Below are 17,824 nucleotides of genomic sequence, written 5' to 3' on the forward strand. Positions count from 1 at the left end.
TTGCATATTCAATCTAACTGCCAAGTGTGTTTTTTAATTCAGTTGTATCAACATTGCTAACAAGTAATTGGGAATGTTCAAAGATTTCAGCTTCTTCCATAAGAGGGCCCTGTTAACCAAGCCAAGCGTCTGGGAAAAATGGATGGATGCCATATAAATAGGGAGGCTGTCTATTTGCACATGCCTTTTCTTGCAAGCAGTCTACAATAAAGCCATTCAAGAGGGTGTCCATGCTCTTTTAAAAACCAAGCTGATGCTTGCTTAGTCTACCCGTATCCACTGCCTATGCTTCCAAGTTCCATAAAACAAAAGATGTGAAGATTGTGCTCTCGGCGTCGAGAAGTGCGATTCGGCGGTAATTAAGGGGATTAGACTGAACTCCTATTTTTTAAAATATTAAAAAATAAAAAGGACAACATTTTAGCACACAAAGAAGGATTTGCCTTGATAACGAAATTATTCAGCCCATTAGGTCCTGGACCTCTGGAATTAGTTAATTTCTTTATCCATTCTTCAATTTGAGGAATCGCGATTTTTAGAGACCACTCCTTATCAATGACTGGGACACACTCTGTACTTTTAGAAGGTTGGTAAATCTTCAAAAATTGAGCCCTCCAAGTTTCCTCAGTGATCAAATTACAGTGGGCATTCGGATTGGTCTGAACAAGGTTGTTAGTGATATGCCAGAAGTTACAGGAATTTTTCTGCTCAATAACCTGCAGCAGATGCTCACTGTCTTCCTGTTTTAGGAGGTGGTGATTACTTTTAGGTCGGTTTTAATAAGCCCTCTTCAATTGGCAACCTTTTTCTCCTCCACAGTAAGCAATTGCAGCTGCTTTAAATTCCTCCTCAAAAGCGTATTCTTTTCTTGGACTGTGTCGTCGTAGTGATGAACATTTTGTCTCCTAGGTGTGTGGATGGCTCCTTTCCCCAGGTTTCTCTTCCTCAAAGCAACACATTAAAAAAAAGCATAACCCAGTTCCTGTAGCGATAACTCCCTCCTTTTGGCGCTGCAATTAACTCCTGGGCAAATGAGTCCTTTTCACAGGTTCTCTCCTCATCCAATGCAGTTCAAAATCCTAACAGTAGAACTCTTCCTTTGGATTACCTTTTTTAAAATGCCACAACTTGGGTGCAGTTCCCAGACTCACATAAAACCTGGTATAATCTCCTGCCAGTTCTTTTACATGGTTCTTTTGGAGAAGGGATATTGCTGTTCCTTTCTGTTTTGCTTCAATTCTCTAGCTTGCCTGGTATACTCTCCTGCCAGGTCTTTTGTACAGTCAAGAGCTTTGGGACGAAGGGTGCATTTGGGGTATTTGTATTTTCCTTCTTCTCCAAGTAATGGAACTCCGACGATTAGCCAGGTTGCATGCTGTAGGGATTTGCCTCCCACTTGTGTTTAGGAGTTCCTTCATCCACTACTACACAATGCCCCAGCCTTCTACTATGGACTCACAAGTGCTTGAACAGCTTCCATAACTTCACCGACCTCTGTTCAGTTCCTGCTTCATGCTTTCTCTGTCTCTTCATTTGGGACGGCTCAGCTCTGCAGTGGATGGCGTTCTACGTATCACCCTAGCTTCCCGTGCTGGCACAATGCTTCCTCTCTGCTTCGTGTCTGTCATCATTGTCTCCCGTGCATGTGGGAGTGTGCCACCTACACAGACGCCACCTTTCCTGAACTCCTGCCTGCTCTAAAGCTTTACTCGCTTCCTCCTTTTTCTCCACGGTTCTCTCGTGTCTCTGTGTTTGCGTGTTCACCTGACAGCTTGGCTTACCTGGAGTAGGATGGACGGTCAGATTTCTGCGCGTTGCTGAGCTATTCCATCTTTGAACTCCTGCGCTGAGAAAGGGAGTTGCTCAGAGGCAATCAGATTTCTCCAAATACCAGAATGCTTGTTTTGCTTCATTCGAGCAATCTTCCTTCTGATTGCCTTCTTCTTCGTTTCAGTGGTTGTCATTAGGTTGGTTATAGAATATTGAGGGATACTGTCAAGAGGTTTTGTGGGTTGCTGAGGGGGATTATTTCAATATGCCATCAAAGCATGTGGAATGGAGGCGATATCCCTAAAAGGGAAAGGAGATACCATGTCTCATTCGACAATGCCTCACGCCCCCGGAGGGTTGCCTCCCCCCATATGATCCTCCCTCAAATAGTCTCCCCCAGGATCAGGGAGCGGCTTCCGTCCCCTGGTCTTATCAGGAGAGGCTACCTCCAGGAAAGGAGTGATGACGTCATCGGATTCATCACATAGGATAATTGCAACTGTTTCCATTCCATTGACTGCTCAAATATATCATTTAGTCTACTATTGAAAACTGTATAGTTAGGAACCCTCCTAGCAAGCTGATTACCACCCGGATTAATCCTCAAATTAGCCAAATCCATCATCATTTTAGAAATTAGGGTTTAATTGAAACTTGCACTCAGCATGTTGTAGTCGCTAGCATCAGTTCTACTACAGTAAATGTATTACATACGTGTTAGAAATCCCCCTAGCAAGCTGATTACCACCCGGATTAATCCTCAAATTAGCCAAATCATCACCATTTTAGAAATTAGGGTTTAATTGAAACTTGCACTCAGCATGTTGTAGTTGTTAGCGTCAGTGTCTACTACAGTAAACGTATTACAAATATTAAACAGATCCCTAGTTAGGACCAAGTAATAAATGCACGTAGATAACAGCTCATTTTTTCAAGTCTACTGAGCCGGAATGTCACCAGTGTAGGGAAGGCATGGTATCACAAGTATGACACTGACACAATGGGTACAATTTGTAAAACCTTTATTGAAAATGTTGGGGCTGGAGAAACTCCTACTTTGCCCTATAACTAAGGTGGAAGTTATCTCGACCATCAAACGATAAACAAAGCAGTGCCAGTGGAGTCCGTCAAATCAAAATGGCATATTCTAACAAAACCTAATGCCTGCCCTATCTTTTGTACAAAAAGTATAAAAAAGGGGAAATGTATGCAAAGGAAAAATCAGTTTTAAAAAAAGGAAGGTCGTTGAAACAGCTCTCCTCCTCACGTTAAACCTCACAGACGAAGGATGTCCCCGTAGGCAGGATGACACACACTGGCTCGTTTTAAAGCATGCCAAATGCTGGATGGAGGCCCGCCTGGCCTCCATGTTAAAGTCTCTTTCTTGCCTTTCAAAATGATATTCCAAAGTAAAGTTCAAAAAGATTCCCCTCTGCCAGGCTCAGACTTTACAGCACACAGTTCAAGCAGGACCCCTGGTCTCGGGCTCAGACCTTACAGCACATAGTTCACGTAGGTCCCCCTCTGTCAGGCTCAGACCTTACATGTCACAGTTCAACACAAACTTGCCAGGGGGCTCCCTTCTCCAGGCTTAATGTACTTCAGGTCTCCCTCAATAGGGCTTGTACCCCTATCGGATATTGAAGGCTTTCGAATGTGCGTGGCTCACTTTACAAACTGCTGCCGGACAACTTTGACTCAAAGTTCACGTTTACTCTCACTTAATTCACTTTTGCTGTTTGTTTGCTTTTTAGCTTCAAACAATGTATCTTTCACAGAGACTTTCGTATGGGCTACTTCCTTTTGCCGGACCACTTCGTTACTTAGTATCATTGATCTCACAGCTGCCTTTTACTTCAAAGTTCATTCACTGGTCTGCCTTTCTTCGCATCTTATCCACACGCATGCAGCCTTCACTTGTGATATAATGTTGCTACGTCATTCGCTCTAACACACACTGGTCTCTCTGGTCGCTTGCCAACTCACCAGCTGTGTGCGCTTCTTTCTTGTTTTTCTATTTCCAATTCAAGAGTCAAGGTTAGTACCACAGGCTTGGCCTCACCTCCCCAACTCTTGCGTTTACCCTTTAGGGTCACTGGCGTCCCTGAAACACAATGCAATCTTCACTTGTAGGATCTGGCCTCTCCCCTTGTCTTTCGCGGTCTGTCAGAGGCAACGACCTCCAGTAGGAAACCTTTGGGGTTTTCGGTCTGCTGCTCTCATCCCTTGGTCTGTTGCTCTGCTCCAGTAGGTGTGCCTTAATCCAGGAAGTTCTGCTCATACTCATGTTCCGCCTTGCTCAGAGTGTGTCTTTAGGTGTTGCCTTTTATTCATGTGAGGAGAGCTAAGAGGTATCAGGTGTATGCACTTAGTGTAAAATGCCTGACTTTGCCTGGCCCGATTAACGGGACATGCCCAGTGCGTTGTGAGAGTGTTAGTCTGGTTACTCTCAGTCACCCTCTTCCTCGGCCCAGTGTTTGTGTAAAAAGGGGGTGGGGAGTTGGGACTTCAGAAAATCCTACAATAGGATGGGGTAGATGAGCACAAAAGGGGGGGGGAATATCACGTCTCACCATCAGCTGCCTCAGTCCCACTCCCTGAAGACCCCTCACCCAAGGTGATCCACCTGCACTGGTCCACCCCCAGGAACTGGATCCAAAAGCAATGGCCGTGTCCTGGCCACCTGGATAACATGTCCCAGAGGACTAGCGGGTGAGACACTCTGGTTTCTCACACCAGTAACGCACCATTTGCCACTTGTAAATGCCAATCCTCAAAACAGGCAGTCCAAGCCCTCCAGTTTCTATTGCCACAGAAATTATAAATTGCATGATAATCATTCCAATTAGATTGTCTACAGTGGGAGGTGAAATCGCCACTTATAAACATGTTTGTCGCATCATCTATTGCATGTATCTAATAAGTACGTCATTAAATTGCCAGATGTTCATCCAATAAACAAACTGCAGGGTTCCATTACAGATGGAGTTGCAAAATAGATGAAGATAAAGTTTTCTCTTTTACGATAATTTTGATGGCTATTGGTCCATTAGAGTATATTTCATAACTCTGAATGTTTTTTTCCTTAGAGCTATGAGGGCCTACCTAGGACCCCCTTTGATGGTGTTGGGTCCTGCTGAATCAGGCTATAACAATCAACGATGAGTTGCAAATTCAACCAAGTTTCCTGAAGGTGTACAACACTGAGAATGTATCATTTTCACGGTATCTTTGTTATTTAATAAGCTATTATAGCCTCTCGAATTCAAGGATAGCAGTGAAAACTCACCAATAACTTGCCTAGTGTTAAAGTCCAGTCCCCACTTCTCCCAATCTCCTAAAACCTTACACAGGTTTCCTGGCTACCAGCTTCTGTCATCCTGATGCGTTACCACCCAAGAAGCTGATCTAACCAGGTCCACCCGTCTACATATTGGTAAATAACTTGTAAGGAACATTTTTATGGCCTCTCCCTTTGAGTAATAATTAGGGTCACATGACAGTAAATTTTAGTGAAACTTGTTTGCATTAAAATATTTTTCATCATACAGGAAGAGGTCATAACCCATTTCAGAAACAATGCCAAGTTCATTCATTAAAAGACAAAACAATTTGCGATTTAAACGAAGGCCGAGCAACGTCAGTTGGAACATCATGCGGAAAATAGATCTGAACAGTATCACCAGAAGTCAATAAACGGAGGCGAGGGATTTCATGAAATAGGGCCCGCACCATTTAAAACCAGTTGCTCTTGCTCGTCTGTGTCCAACAAAAATTCCGCCACCAAATGCTGCATGCCGTCTTCCCTTGCAATGTCCTTATAACTGCGTTTAGAGAAACCCTGCCCGTTAGTATGAAGATAATCAGTAACATAAGAGTGATTCTGTTGTATGCCTGCATCAGTCCAAATTATGCTGTTAGAGGTTTATACTTCTGATGAAACTGCCAGAGGGACGGCCCGAGTCTCTGGTTAATGTCCAATACAGATGTGCTTGTCGTTAAATGAAGGGGGAGGCTTTAAAGCAGATACAGTTTTACCTCAGACCAAACCCTAGTATCTTTGCGTTTGAGTAGTGTTATCTAAAATAAGAGATACAGTACATTGAGAGGCACGCCAGGTTCGGTTAATAAAGGTACCAACACGTCAGCAGTAGGGGAAGCAGCAGGCAGCCCCCAACCCCATTTTCACACTGAAGTTAGCCTCAATAGACTTTTCCTTGGTAGTTCTGGCATCACTTAATGGGAGAGCATTCAATGCAGTTGTTTTGGTAGTGTCTAGATTTTTAATAAGTTTTCTAGAGCTGCAAGTATTCGTCTTTGTTTTCTTAGCATTTTTTGACTTCTTGGTAGCTTTACAAGGCACCCCCAGGAGACCCTGTGGAAGAGAGAACAAAGAAGGCTCCTGAGCATTAGGCTTTTGTGGAAGCGGAAAAGTAGTTTACTGCATGCTTTTCAATATAAGTGCGACATCTCCATCGTCATTAGCGTGGTGATATGCCCACAAGGGTGGACTGGCTTATAGGGAACTCTGGAGATTTCCCGGTGGGCCTCTGCACCCTGGGCCTCTTTTGTGTGGTAGTTCCAAATGTTCTCATAGGAAAAGCATTGGGCTTGCTCAAAATGTGTCATATAGGGCCACTTTGCAAATTATTTCCAGTGCCTCTTTTGGTCCCCACAAATTATTTCCAGTGCCTCTTTTGGTCCCCACAAATTATTTCCAGTGCCTCTTTTAGTTCCCAGTCCAGCCCTGCCCACAACTCGGGCATCCATCTGTCAGGAAACAGGAATTTAAGTGGTATTTTTGGCATAAATGGAAGAGGCTCCCTTGTAGTCATGTATTCCCCCCTCCCATCATGGTGCCCTCCTCACGTCTATTGATTTTCCAAGATGGCAGCACTCTCTCGTCGGACTGGAGCAGAGCAACTTCTCCATAAATTAAGTCAGAAAGGTGAGCGCAGTGCGTCGCTTGTGATACTGGCTCTCCCCAGTGAATTCATTTTCTACTAGAGTCCATGTTCTGTTTCCCGGCTCCACTTCCTTTCTCCGTTCCTATTTTCACTTAAATCCTTGTTTCCTTCTTGGCGCCTTCCTTCGAAGTTGCTACCCTGTCAGCATTCCCTTTCTCTCTAGTTTCTTGGCGCTTTGTGCCTTTTGCTTATCAGCAACTCCTGCCCGTCCTGTGCCTGCTTTTGTCCGTCAGGCCTCCACTTCTGCAGAATTCAGTTGCCATGCTGATCCTCGGCTTCTCAGTGCTGGCTCCCCCAGCCGTGAGCCTGCATCCTCCTCCTCTGCAGCCTTCATTGCTGTACCGATACTCAGACTTATTGTCACTTCCCCCAGCTGCCAGCCCAACTTTCACTTTCCTCTTGGAGCAGCCCATTTATTCCAGAACTCTCTTCCCCCCTACAGTGGTCCACAGCAATTCACGACAGACTTCATCCAACTGCAATAATTCCAGTCCGCGCCCTGCTGCTGAAACATAATTTTGTGCTGGGATGGGATCTTTCAATCTACTACCCCGCAGAAGTGGTTCGCTTTTGTTTTTTCAGAGAAGATAGACGATATCTTTTTATCAAGAAAAGGATTCTTCTTGGGAGGTTCTCATTTCCCGTCAACTACCTACAGTACAGAGTACCGACCTCACTGAATCCTGGCTGTCATCACAAGAAGGTCACTGAATACTTGAACATAACAGAAAGTGACGCCTACAAAGAACCAATAACTGAACATTTACCATGGATCAATTAGTTGCAGCAGTGCAAAACCTCATCTTAGAGGTACACACTCTTAAAAATGGCGATGCCACATTGAGACATATGGTCGCTCAGACTCCACCGGATATTCCTCCTGGGAATCTTCCTGATGGGAAATGTGATGGTAATCCAAGAAAAATCAGAGTTCCCGGATGCCTGTACAGTTCGGTTTTCTTTCAAGCAAGAGTACTTTCTGTCGTACCGCTCAAAGATGGGTTACCCCCCCCGCTTCCGCTCCTTCCAACTCCTTGCTCCCTTCCACTGGAACCGCCTCCCCCTTCACATCCGCTCTTCTCCCTCCTACCCTTCCTTTCGATGTTCCCTAAAATCTTATCTCTTCCACTCACCTCCCTAACACCCGAGGTTCCTTTCCTCCTCCCTTCCCCACTACTCTCACCTCTTACTCCTGCTCTTCCCTACCCTTACCACCTTCTTCCCTTCCCCCGGCTCGCATCTAGCCTCTCCTTTTCCTCTCTTCTTCCTTCAGATTCCCGCATTGCCTCTTTTCCCCGTTCATACCTCCTCTAACATCTACTACTCCCTTGCACACCTCTCCCATCCCTACACCCTCCTCACCCCTGCAATTTTGTAAGTTGTTCTTTATACTGTTTTCAGGTTGTGGTTCAATTGTCATCTCATGCTTGCTGTATTGTTTACTTGTTCTCATGTAAAGCACTTTGGAGTAAAGTGCTATATAAATCCAATAACATACAAATACAAATACCCGATTTCAAATTTGACAAGCAAGGCCTTCGCTTGGACAACTCCTTTGGTCACATATAAAAACTGTGAGAAATCTGAGGGTATTCTCACTCCTACTTCCCTTGGATCCTCTGCTCAGATGACCAGGCAAAGGCCATCACTCTTGGATCCCGACCCTGGGGGTGGAGCAGCATGGACGGGATCACATGGGTGGAGCGTCCTTGGGGATTGGGAGTGGGGTACACACAGGCGAGACATGAAATCCCCCTTTTACTGTTGAGGACCAACCCAACCCTCCACCGACCTTTATGGGTTACTGAAAAGCTGTTCCCCTCATTTCCCCACGTTACACTTGACAGCACTGGGATGCGGAAGAGGCGAGAAAAAGTAGTGAACACTATAAAGTAAGCTGTTCACTTCATTGTCATTGTTGTAACTACCTTTCTGCTACCAACTATGTATGTAACCAAAGATCCCTACTTGTTGCTGCCTCCAATGTAACTTGAATCACGCATATTTACAATCTCATGCTACAGTGCCTCGATGCCTTTGGGCTGTAGTGCGCGCTACAAATGTAAAAAATTAAATAAAATAAATAAACCATTTCACCACTCTAGTACTGAGACGAAGAAGCTGCCTGCAGAGAGTTGTAAGAGTCAGGCATGTCCCCTTAATCAAAGTCAGGCAGACCCAATTGAGAGAGCACACCTGTAGCTTGTTAATTGGTTGCAGGTGTATAAAATGGATACAGAGGACACCAAGGGGAGCAACAGGCAGGTCTGTGTGGGAGAGACCAGCAGGAGACGTTTGAGAAAAGGATGCAGCCGTGGTGGGAGGAGCCAGGATGCCGACATATATCCCAGAGGATTTGCGGGACTCAGAAGGAGAGGGCTGCATCATTGCTGCAGGTCTGGGAACCTCTGTGATACCAAGCGAGCAGCAGAAGCTGTGATAATGCCAGGAGAAAAAAGGACGCTGTCTGCATCCGTGAAGAAGTATACAGGTTGCCGGAGTGCAAAGGGAAGCATCCTTTTGTGCTGGGATCTGCTCTTTGAATCTACTACTCTGCAGAAGTGGCTCACCTTTGTTGTTTTTTTACCCTGTTGAGGGTTTTTCCCTGGAGGTACACCATCTTGTGTTGTTATAAAGAGACGGATACCTTTCGGGAGGCTCTCATTTCTCGTCAGCTATCTAGAGTACTGAGAACCGAAGACCTCACTGAATCCTGACTGTCATCACAAGAAGGTCAGTGCATGCTTAGAACATAACACCATCAGCTCCAATTATTTTTAATGTCACTATTTATTAGTGTTTAGGACTTTAGTTGCATTTTTATGTTATCATATCATAGAGTGCCACAAACGAATTTAGAACATTTAGAGCTGAGATTGAGGGGGAAGATAATGTAATGTTGTATTTATTGATTTATTGAGCATTTATAAAAGGCACACTAATGCGCTCATCCAGTTCCCCCTGCCCGGAACCCCCCACCCTCAGAGTGTGGTGCAAAATTTGCAGGGAAGCTGAGCTAACCGAGGAGACACGTATCCACAGTTCCCCTTCTTTATGTTCAGTTAAGAGCGAGAGAGCTTCATCCTCATTTAAAGTTACATTGCACACCTTCCTGTTCGAGTCAATCAGCGCCAGTTCACAGTTTGTCAGATATGATCAGTCATTCTCAGGGTCTTGCACCAAATCTAGTAGGTTGCCACCTGTGATTAAATTTCTTACTTCACGCTCTAGCATTGGCCTAGTCCGAGCGTTCTCTTGTCTAACATCTGTACTAGTTCCAGCCTTGGCGTAGAAGCCCGTGATCTTCTTAAAGGACCTCCCAGCATTAAGTGTTTTAGTCACGGTTCCTTTAGCGCTCACTGTTTTGCGCTTGGCAACGTCAGGTACAATACTGGCCAACAGTGTGGAAGCATATAAGTGATGGTATTGCAGAATCGCTAAGCATGTTTGTACTCTGGTTCACCAGCAGTTGCGAGGGGTCACTATGCGCAGGTATAGGACTCAGAGCTGGGTTCATTAGAGCGTGGTGTGAACTGCTCAGAGGCCCCCAAATCACTCAATAACATGTCAGATGCAAGCAATCAATCATCCAGAATGGGCTTACCCTGTAGAATATACATTGTATAAGGCACGGTATCTAAAGTTAGAGAGCAGTAACTTACCAAACAGGGTGCCGTGCGATGATGCTACTGAAGGTAATGGTTCCTTGTCGAAAAGGTCAAGAGAACTTCCCTCCTCGTGATCCCCTTCTGTTTTGCGGTCTTTCTCTGTGAGAAAGTGCTTGTGTTGTGAAAGGGGCGGGGGGATTTGACTTCCTAGGTATCCTACCTGGTAGGATGGGGTAAAGGTGTTAAAGGGAAGGGGATACTGTGTCTTACATCCGGTGTCCCACTCCCACTCCCCAAAGATCCTTCACCCAGGTGATCCCCCCCACACTGGTCCACCCCCAGGAACTGGATCCAAAACTGATAGCTGTGTCCTGGCCACCTGGATGACAGATCTCTGGAGACTAGTGGGTGAGACACCTTCAGGTTTCTCACAGAGTGCTATCTCTTCCCACTATCCTTAAACATTTGCCGTACGCTATATCCAACTACTGGCCAGTCAAGCTTCTGCCCCTGCACCCCACAAATCCCAGAGTGGGTGGTCACCAGAATAATCAGCCAGTAAACTATTCGACCCTCTCCAATATGGATTCCAAAGCTCTAACCCCACTGAAATGGTCCCAATTCATGTTTCCAACCTTTTTAACTCTGTGTAGCACAGCACACTCTTTTCTATCCTCATCCTCCTTAACCTGCAGCCTTTCACATGGATGATTACCCTTTTCTCACTACTCTCACCATCATTGGAATCCTGGACATTGCATGTGCCTGAATCCCCTCAATCCCTCCCATCTACCATCTCCATCTCCTGGAACATTTAAACTATAGTCCACCCCTTCTTCTTGTGGTAGTCTCCCGAGTGTCGGTCGTCGACCTACTTCTACTTACATTTTACACGCCGCCTCTTGGTGAACTCATCTCCTCCTCTGGATTCACCTGCCACAGCTTTACTGGGTACGCCCAAATCTTCCCTTTTACTACACTCAGACCTGAACACTGCCTGAACATCTCTCATTCACCCATTTGGAACTGGATGGCACGTGGCTGCCTACTGCTTAACTTCTCCAAAATGAAAGAAATCTATCTCACAGCCTGCAACGCCCCATCCCTACTGCTCCCTCAAATTTCCTCTCCCTTGACCTCCTTACCTTCTTCCCCAAAACTTGAATTTTTGGGAACTTTTTGATAGGGACCTAAAACTCCACCACCTTTATCACTGCCACCATTGTAAAGATCAACCATCTCAGCTTCCCCAGCCACACACTCCCCTGTCTTTTCTCCTCTCTCCACACCATCTCAATGCCCATTGGATCTATATGCATAACCAGTCCCTATACAAAGGTATGAAAATGGTCTCCAAATCCATGAAAGGACTTGCCCTCCATTCAGCTAGCCTCTCTTGTCTACCACCACTGTGATCCCTTTTGCTTCCGCTCCTTCACCCTCCTGACCACCACCCAAAGTCTCTACCCCGACATCAAAAACACAAACACCCAAGTTTTCAAGATGCCATACTCCTAGAACATAAGCGGGACCCAACCTATCTTAGTTGCACCCCTCTTAACAGTACTTTAAATATACTGGCATTGCCCCTTAAATACACCTCTAGGATCCCTTGTTCATCTGTTTTCTGTTCCTGGTCTGGGTTCCCCATACCACCTATCGTCACCTAGCTCATGGATCACTGTTCAAAGATTTCTAATGGAAGGCCCCAGTTTGCTGGATTGCTCAGACTAGGGTCTGTATCCCTGGGAGTGCTTATTGAAACACATATTGTCACATAAATATACACAAAACATACAATTTAATGGAGGACTCAAATGTTTGGAAGAATTGTATTGTACCATCAATGTGGACACTGCAAACTGAAAGTAATAGATCAGCTGGATCTGGAAGGGCCATATGCATACATCAATAACAAACTCAATGTCCACCGATAGGCCGCAAGAAGAGGTTTTTCAGAAAGCACATGAAACGTTTCATTCAACACACTAACTGAAAGAATCCACAGTAATGGCACCATGGCACTTTTTGCATCAACTCAGCTGATCTAGCCAGTACCCGCTTTATGAGAACTGAGATACTAATTAGGAAGATACCAAGAACAAATGTAATCACTCTACCTTTACGCATGAAAGGGCTCTTGCTCTGGTCAAAGTAATTGGCTAAAAGACTGAAGTTGGCCATTTTGTTCTCCTTCATGTTTTTGAAGAGGGAGTGTTTGGTAACCAAATCAATGGTTTCGTCATCCAACTCCTGCCCCAGGAACTTACAGATCTTCACAACTCCACCTCGTAAATCCTACAAAAACAAACAGTGAAAAGCAACATCAAGCACATAGTCATTTTCATCAGAACACAGGAGGTTCAGAGCTTCATAGAACTCACTCTGCTGCAGGTCAGGTCTACCCCTTTGACCTCTTGACATTAGCTGGAAAGCCTTTTCAACCTATCCTATTGTGAAAGTCTGGGGCACAACATCCAACCGGGATGGCTTCTTAGGCATGCAGCAATAGGCAGATCATACTCTGTGGTGATGAGGCAGAAATGCCCTACTGTTTCTTGTGATGAGTAAGGGTACTCTGTCTGGAAGCTCCTCCTCAATCTTGACAAGGGCTCTTGGAAAATGAGCATTTGATGGTTCTGTGTGTGGCAGGCTATTGCCATTTTTAAAGGTTAATTTGGCTATGCAATGCAGTTCTCTCCCACACTGATAGAACACCCTATGCCAGAACTCCCCAAAGGGAACAAGCCAACTGGACACAGGGAGGCAAGTGTCCCCCTGACAAGGATTTTGGCAATGTTCCTGACTTTCTAGAGGGATAATGTGTTGATTTCCACTGGAGAGAGATTCGCAGCGAAGCAACGTGCAACCCTTTTTCTTTTGGACAATAGGCGATTTCATGTATGTTTGATCAAGAGACCAAAAGCCACAAGGGGCTCAATGATTCCAGAACATTGTCAGGAAAGCAGAACTGCAGACCTCTTTTAGGTAATTGCAGGTCGAGTGACATGACAGAAACCAGACATGCTCAGTGTACAAAGAGACCTTGCTGGTTGGGCAGCACCACTTGTTTTTGTAGATAATTTATGAAAAGCTTTCATATATGTTTTCACTACATTTCCAAACACTGCACGGATGTTGGTAAATACAGATGGCTACCATATTATGTTATAGAAACACAAATTTAAATACTGTGCGACTAAGCGCGACTAAAGGACACAGTGCAAGTGCTTGGTCTGATTAAAAAAGCATAGTCATTTTCATTAATTTCAAAAGTACTACACTTTTGGAGCTTGTCACATATCAGGGTTCCCAACTGTACAAATTGACTTCTGCCCTGCAAGCAGTACAAGGATGAGTAGATGCAAAAAACACCCACTAAGCCCTCACACTTCTACAAACCAAGAGCCAACACAATCAAAAAGGTAAAACAGGCACAGTTAAGAGATAGACCTCCTTTGCATTTTGTGCTAACGTGGGGTGAGGGAAGGCAAACGTTTCAAGAGGGGTGTAAATGTGGTTCAGTAGCAACTCAAACATCGAAGTAGAACAGTCCAAAATAAAGGAATGTCTAATCAAGGTTCTATATATACACACTTTAATTAAATACTGCATCTACAATAATAATGAACTAGAAAAACACTACACAAAACCCAACCCTGAGCAAAGAACACAGAAAAAGCAAAGATAGCAAGATGCAGCAAGAGTAATGAATCAGGGGTGTAAGGCAAGCAATAACCACAATGTTCTTTACAAGAATATATTCTTGGATGCAAAAAGCGCTTAATGTGACCTAGCCAGTTTCTACGGCTCAAAGATGGGACAATGGGGCAGTTAGCATTTAATACAAAATGTCTCTGTTGTTGGTGGTCCAGCAGTGCTGAATCAGACCTCTTGGCGCTGTCTGAGTGATTCAAAGATCGGGAGAGTGCAAAAGACAGCACCGGTTGCTTCTGATGGTTTGAATGTGTCGAAGGGTTCTTGAAACGGGGCTCAAAAACAGTTCAATAGCCAAAACAATACAATCCAGTCTGTCTTGGCTCTCTGGGTGCTGTTAGTCCCAATCGAGGGACTCTGGGTCAAGATGGGTCTTTGTTCTCCGGCTCCCAAAAACAGCAGAGGCTGACACACATCTGCAGGGATACTTCAACACAGTGAGGTCCTGGGTACCGCTGTGGCTGGAAGAGAGGCAGGTCTTGTTCCAGCAGTAGGTCACCGCCATTGTTCCCTGGGGATGGTTAGGCAGCATAGCTTGACTCTGCTTTGGACTGCCTGTCTTAACCTCACCACTGGAGGACATTGGAAAGGACTGCTCTCCCAACAGAGTCCAAATGAATTCTTCTTCAAGGGTTGAAGTCCGGAGATGAATTAAAGACATGGTGGGGGATCCCTTCTTTTAAAGGCAAATACACCCAGGTGATTGGACTGAAGCTATCCTGCTTTAGAGGTTCAATCCATGATATTGCAACAAGTGGACATTGCCTTCTTACATCACACCCAAAGTGCATTGTGCTCTAGAAAATGGAGGGGACAGAAAGGAAATATAGAGGCAGAGAGGAACAAGATGGTGTAACCTTCCTCCAGCTGTAAAGCACTGCCTGTCTATACTTACCCTGCTCACTTCCATTCACAATAGCATAAAAGGCCTTTTGAAATGCAGCACCCTGGTGCGAGGCTATTCCTTTTGTGATTGGCTGTGCCCTTTGATTCCTATCCTCAGGACAGTTTCTGTGGAATGGCTGTCTCTCAGGGTAGGGTGTTGCCTACCCTCACAAAGGAACAACGAGGCAATCCACAAGGGAGTGCTGACACATGTCAGATATCCAACTGCTGTGCCTGTAATAATTATGAGAAAAACCATTCACCCTACCATAACTCAGGTATGACTTATTTAAAGATTATTCTGCCACCCGCCAGGGCAGTATCCTCATAATTATGGAATGCTGGCACAAGGGTGCATATGTTAAATGCAGCCCCTATGCTGCAGAGACTAGGCTGTCACTGCAGCTGTCACTGCAGCTGTCAAATGGCCACCCGTGACCTCTGAACCTGCTCTGTGCCGCTGGAGAGCAGGCATTGCAGATCAGGCTACTGTTGCAGCAAGGCACAAATATCGACTATGCCTTTGGTCTGGAGTTTATAAAAAGGCAATCTGATTGGCAGATTACCCTTTCAGAGATGGAATTACCCGCATTATTTTATTAATCAATACAAATTATAAAAGCCAGGGTTTCTACACCCTTGCCAGATGGCAATTCCTCACTCCAACTGATTTGGTATACAGGATAGAAAGTACCAGGTGTTCCATCCAAACAAACAAGTACAGTTTTGACTATGCTATATAAGGCTCACATCTAAGTAGAGGGAAGAAAATGTGTCCAGAAAAGGGCTATTTCTTCAGATGGTCAGTAGACTACATAACAAAAAATCTGATGTAGTGATGAATTATATTTGCCATTGAGATTTACCTTATACAGTTTTGGTCTGACCTAGTTTTAGTTTAATTCCTAATTGTACAAGACTGTGTTGAATTGTTTATTTCTCAAGATTGGCCAATTGTACTGCATGAGTGGGTAGGTCTTTAGAAAGATGTAGGGTTGGATAGCGAATTTGGTGAATGGTTTTATATTTATATTTGGTACTCCACCAGGAACAAAAAAGTGTCAAGCTATTAGCCAGTCCTGAAAAGTCACTTGCCACCTTAATTCTATACATACAAAGAACACACCATGTCTTACTCGCCAAGAGACAAATATCTGTAGCAGATAACTAGTGGCACATATTTCGGCCTACTAGTCTGCCTAGTGACATTTCATATCTTTATCAACTCAATTATGGATTTCTGTGGGGCAGACCAATGATTACCCAATTTTATAAAAGCCGGAAGCAACACTCGAGGATCATCTGTCCATTGTCTTTGGGAGTTGTTGGTATACAATTCACAGTGCAGTATAACCAGGGGTGTGTGGCTCACTGTCAAGCACCTCGCTGAGACTGGGTAGTGATAAAAAAAAAAAAAAAAAAAAAACACAAGTGCTTTCTGTAAGCTTCGCTTGGCTCGACTCTTGGTAGACATGGTTGGACAAAGTCGACCACGTTCTGAGGAACGGAGTTGGGCAAATATCTTAAGAGAGAGGAAACCGTTAAATGAATGGCTTTCCAGACTGAGGTAAGCTATATCGTTATATCTGCATGTTGGATCGCTTTAAATCTTGAGATTCAAACTGTGCAAGGGAAGAAACTGCTCTTCTGTGCAGCTCCCTAAATACATTAATCTGAAATCTCATTGCCCCCACTACTGCCACAACTCTACAGGTCTCAGAAAATGTACAAACAAAACCCAAGATTCATTTTCAAAATGCACAGTAACACATAGGCATTTGAGTATAGGAAAAGAAGAGGTTTTGTGAATATCAATATTGATTACATGACAAATGATGGCAATGCAAGTAGGTTATGCAGGAGTGAAAAAGGCATGGGACCCAGGGATTGTAAAGTGCAAGGTAAAGGAGACACGGTTTACTGGCAGGGATTGGGAGGTAACTAGAGAAATGACAGAGGCGCAGAGAAGGGAATCTTTGGAAAAGGTGGGGTTTTGGATGGCTGTCAGAGTTTAGGGGTTTATGATAAGTGATTTGGGGAGAAGAAGGGAAGTGTGCTATGGAGTAAATTAAGTAAAGAAGAGTTAATCCCTTTTAGTGGTGTGATGTTAGGTGATTAACACACAAGGTTGCACATTTATATCGGGATAATGAATTACATATATTTTAACACCAGCATATGTTCCATGTTCTTGATTTCATTTTGAACAATTCATCAGGGCAACCACTTGTTGAAGAAAATGGCATTTCAAGATTTTAAGTTTAACAGTGCACTCCCTCTGTCCCAAATTTTGCTGGATTAAACTCAGTTCTTTCTGCATCTAGGACTGTAGACCCTCCTGTTGCCAATTGGTGATCTGAGGCTCATACAGTGAATGCAGGGAGAAGCAGATTAGTAGGGCATGAGACTTGGACTAGAATGTATAGGAATGAGCGAGAGTATAGGTGATATATGTGTGATATATTTTCAATGAAAAAACTTTGGTAAAAGGACGTTATGGTTAAGTTGCACTAGTAAAAACCTATGAAATTCAATGCAGTTTCATTGAGTGGTGCCAAAATTAAAAGCCATCCAAGAACTGCCCCCGAACTTCACAGGACTGTTCACAAACATCCAGACCATTCGCTGACTTTTACGGTGAAAAACACACGTTTTTTGGCTTCTTATGGCCATATCCCATCTCATCCACATCACCCCTCAACTCCCCAGAGATTGTTTGATAAGTTTGACAAGTGTAATGTTGTGATTTTTTATATGTTTCTACCGCAATGTCCGTGGACACCGGCCGAAGTCCGCAAATCCAACATGGCGGGTGTTGCCAAAAATATGACGCACTTCACGCTTTTCACTATCCAAACATGGGGCGCGTCCGATGTC

General features: G+C 44.4%; 1 protein-coding gene across 1 annotated transcript in view; it reads right to left on the reverse strand.

Moving 5' to 3' along the window:
* Positions 1–17,824, reverse strand: part of LOC138526786 (sulfotransferase 2A1-like) — a 248,725-nt gene that overhangs the window by 44,319 nt on the left and 186,582 nt on the right. The window contains exon 6 of the mRNA XM_069637478.1: positions 12,466–12,643. Within this exon, the coding sequence (XP_069493579.1) occupies positions 12,466–12,643 (178 nt within the window). The remainder of the gene's footprint in view (positions 1–12,465; positions 12,644–17,824) is intronic.

This window comes from Ambystoma mexicanum, chromosome 1q (genome assembly GCF_040938575.1).
Source record: "Ambystoma mexicanum isolate Mex_15411 chromosome 1q, UKY_AmexF1_1, whole genome shotgun sequence".
Classification (NCBI taxonomy): domain Eukaryota; kingdom Metazoa; phylum Chordata; class Amphibia; order Caudata; family Ambystomatidae; genus Ambystoma; species Ambystoma mexicanum.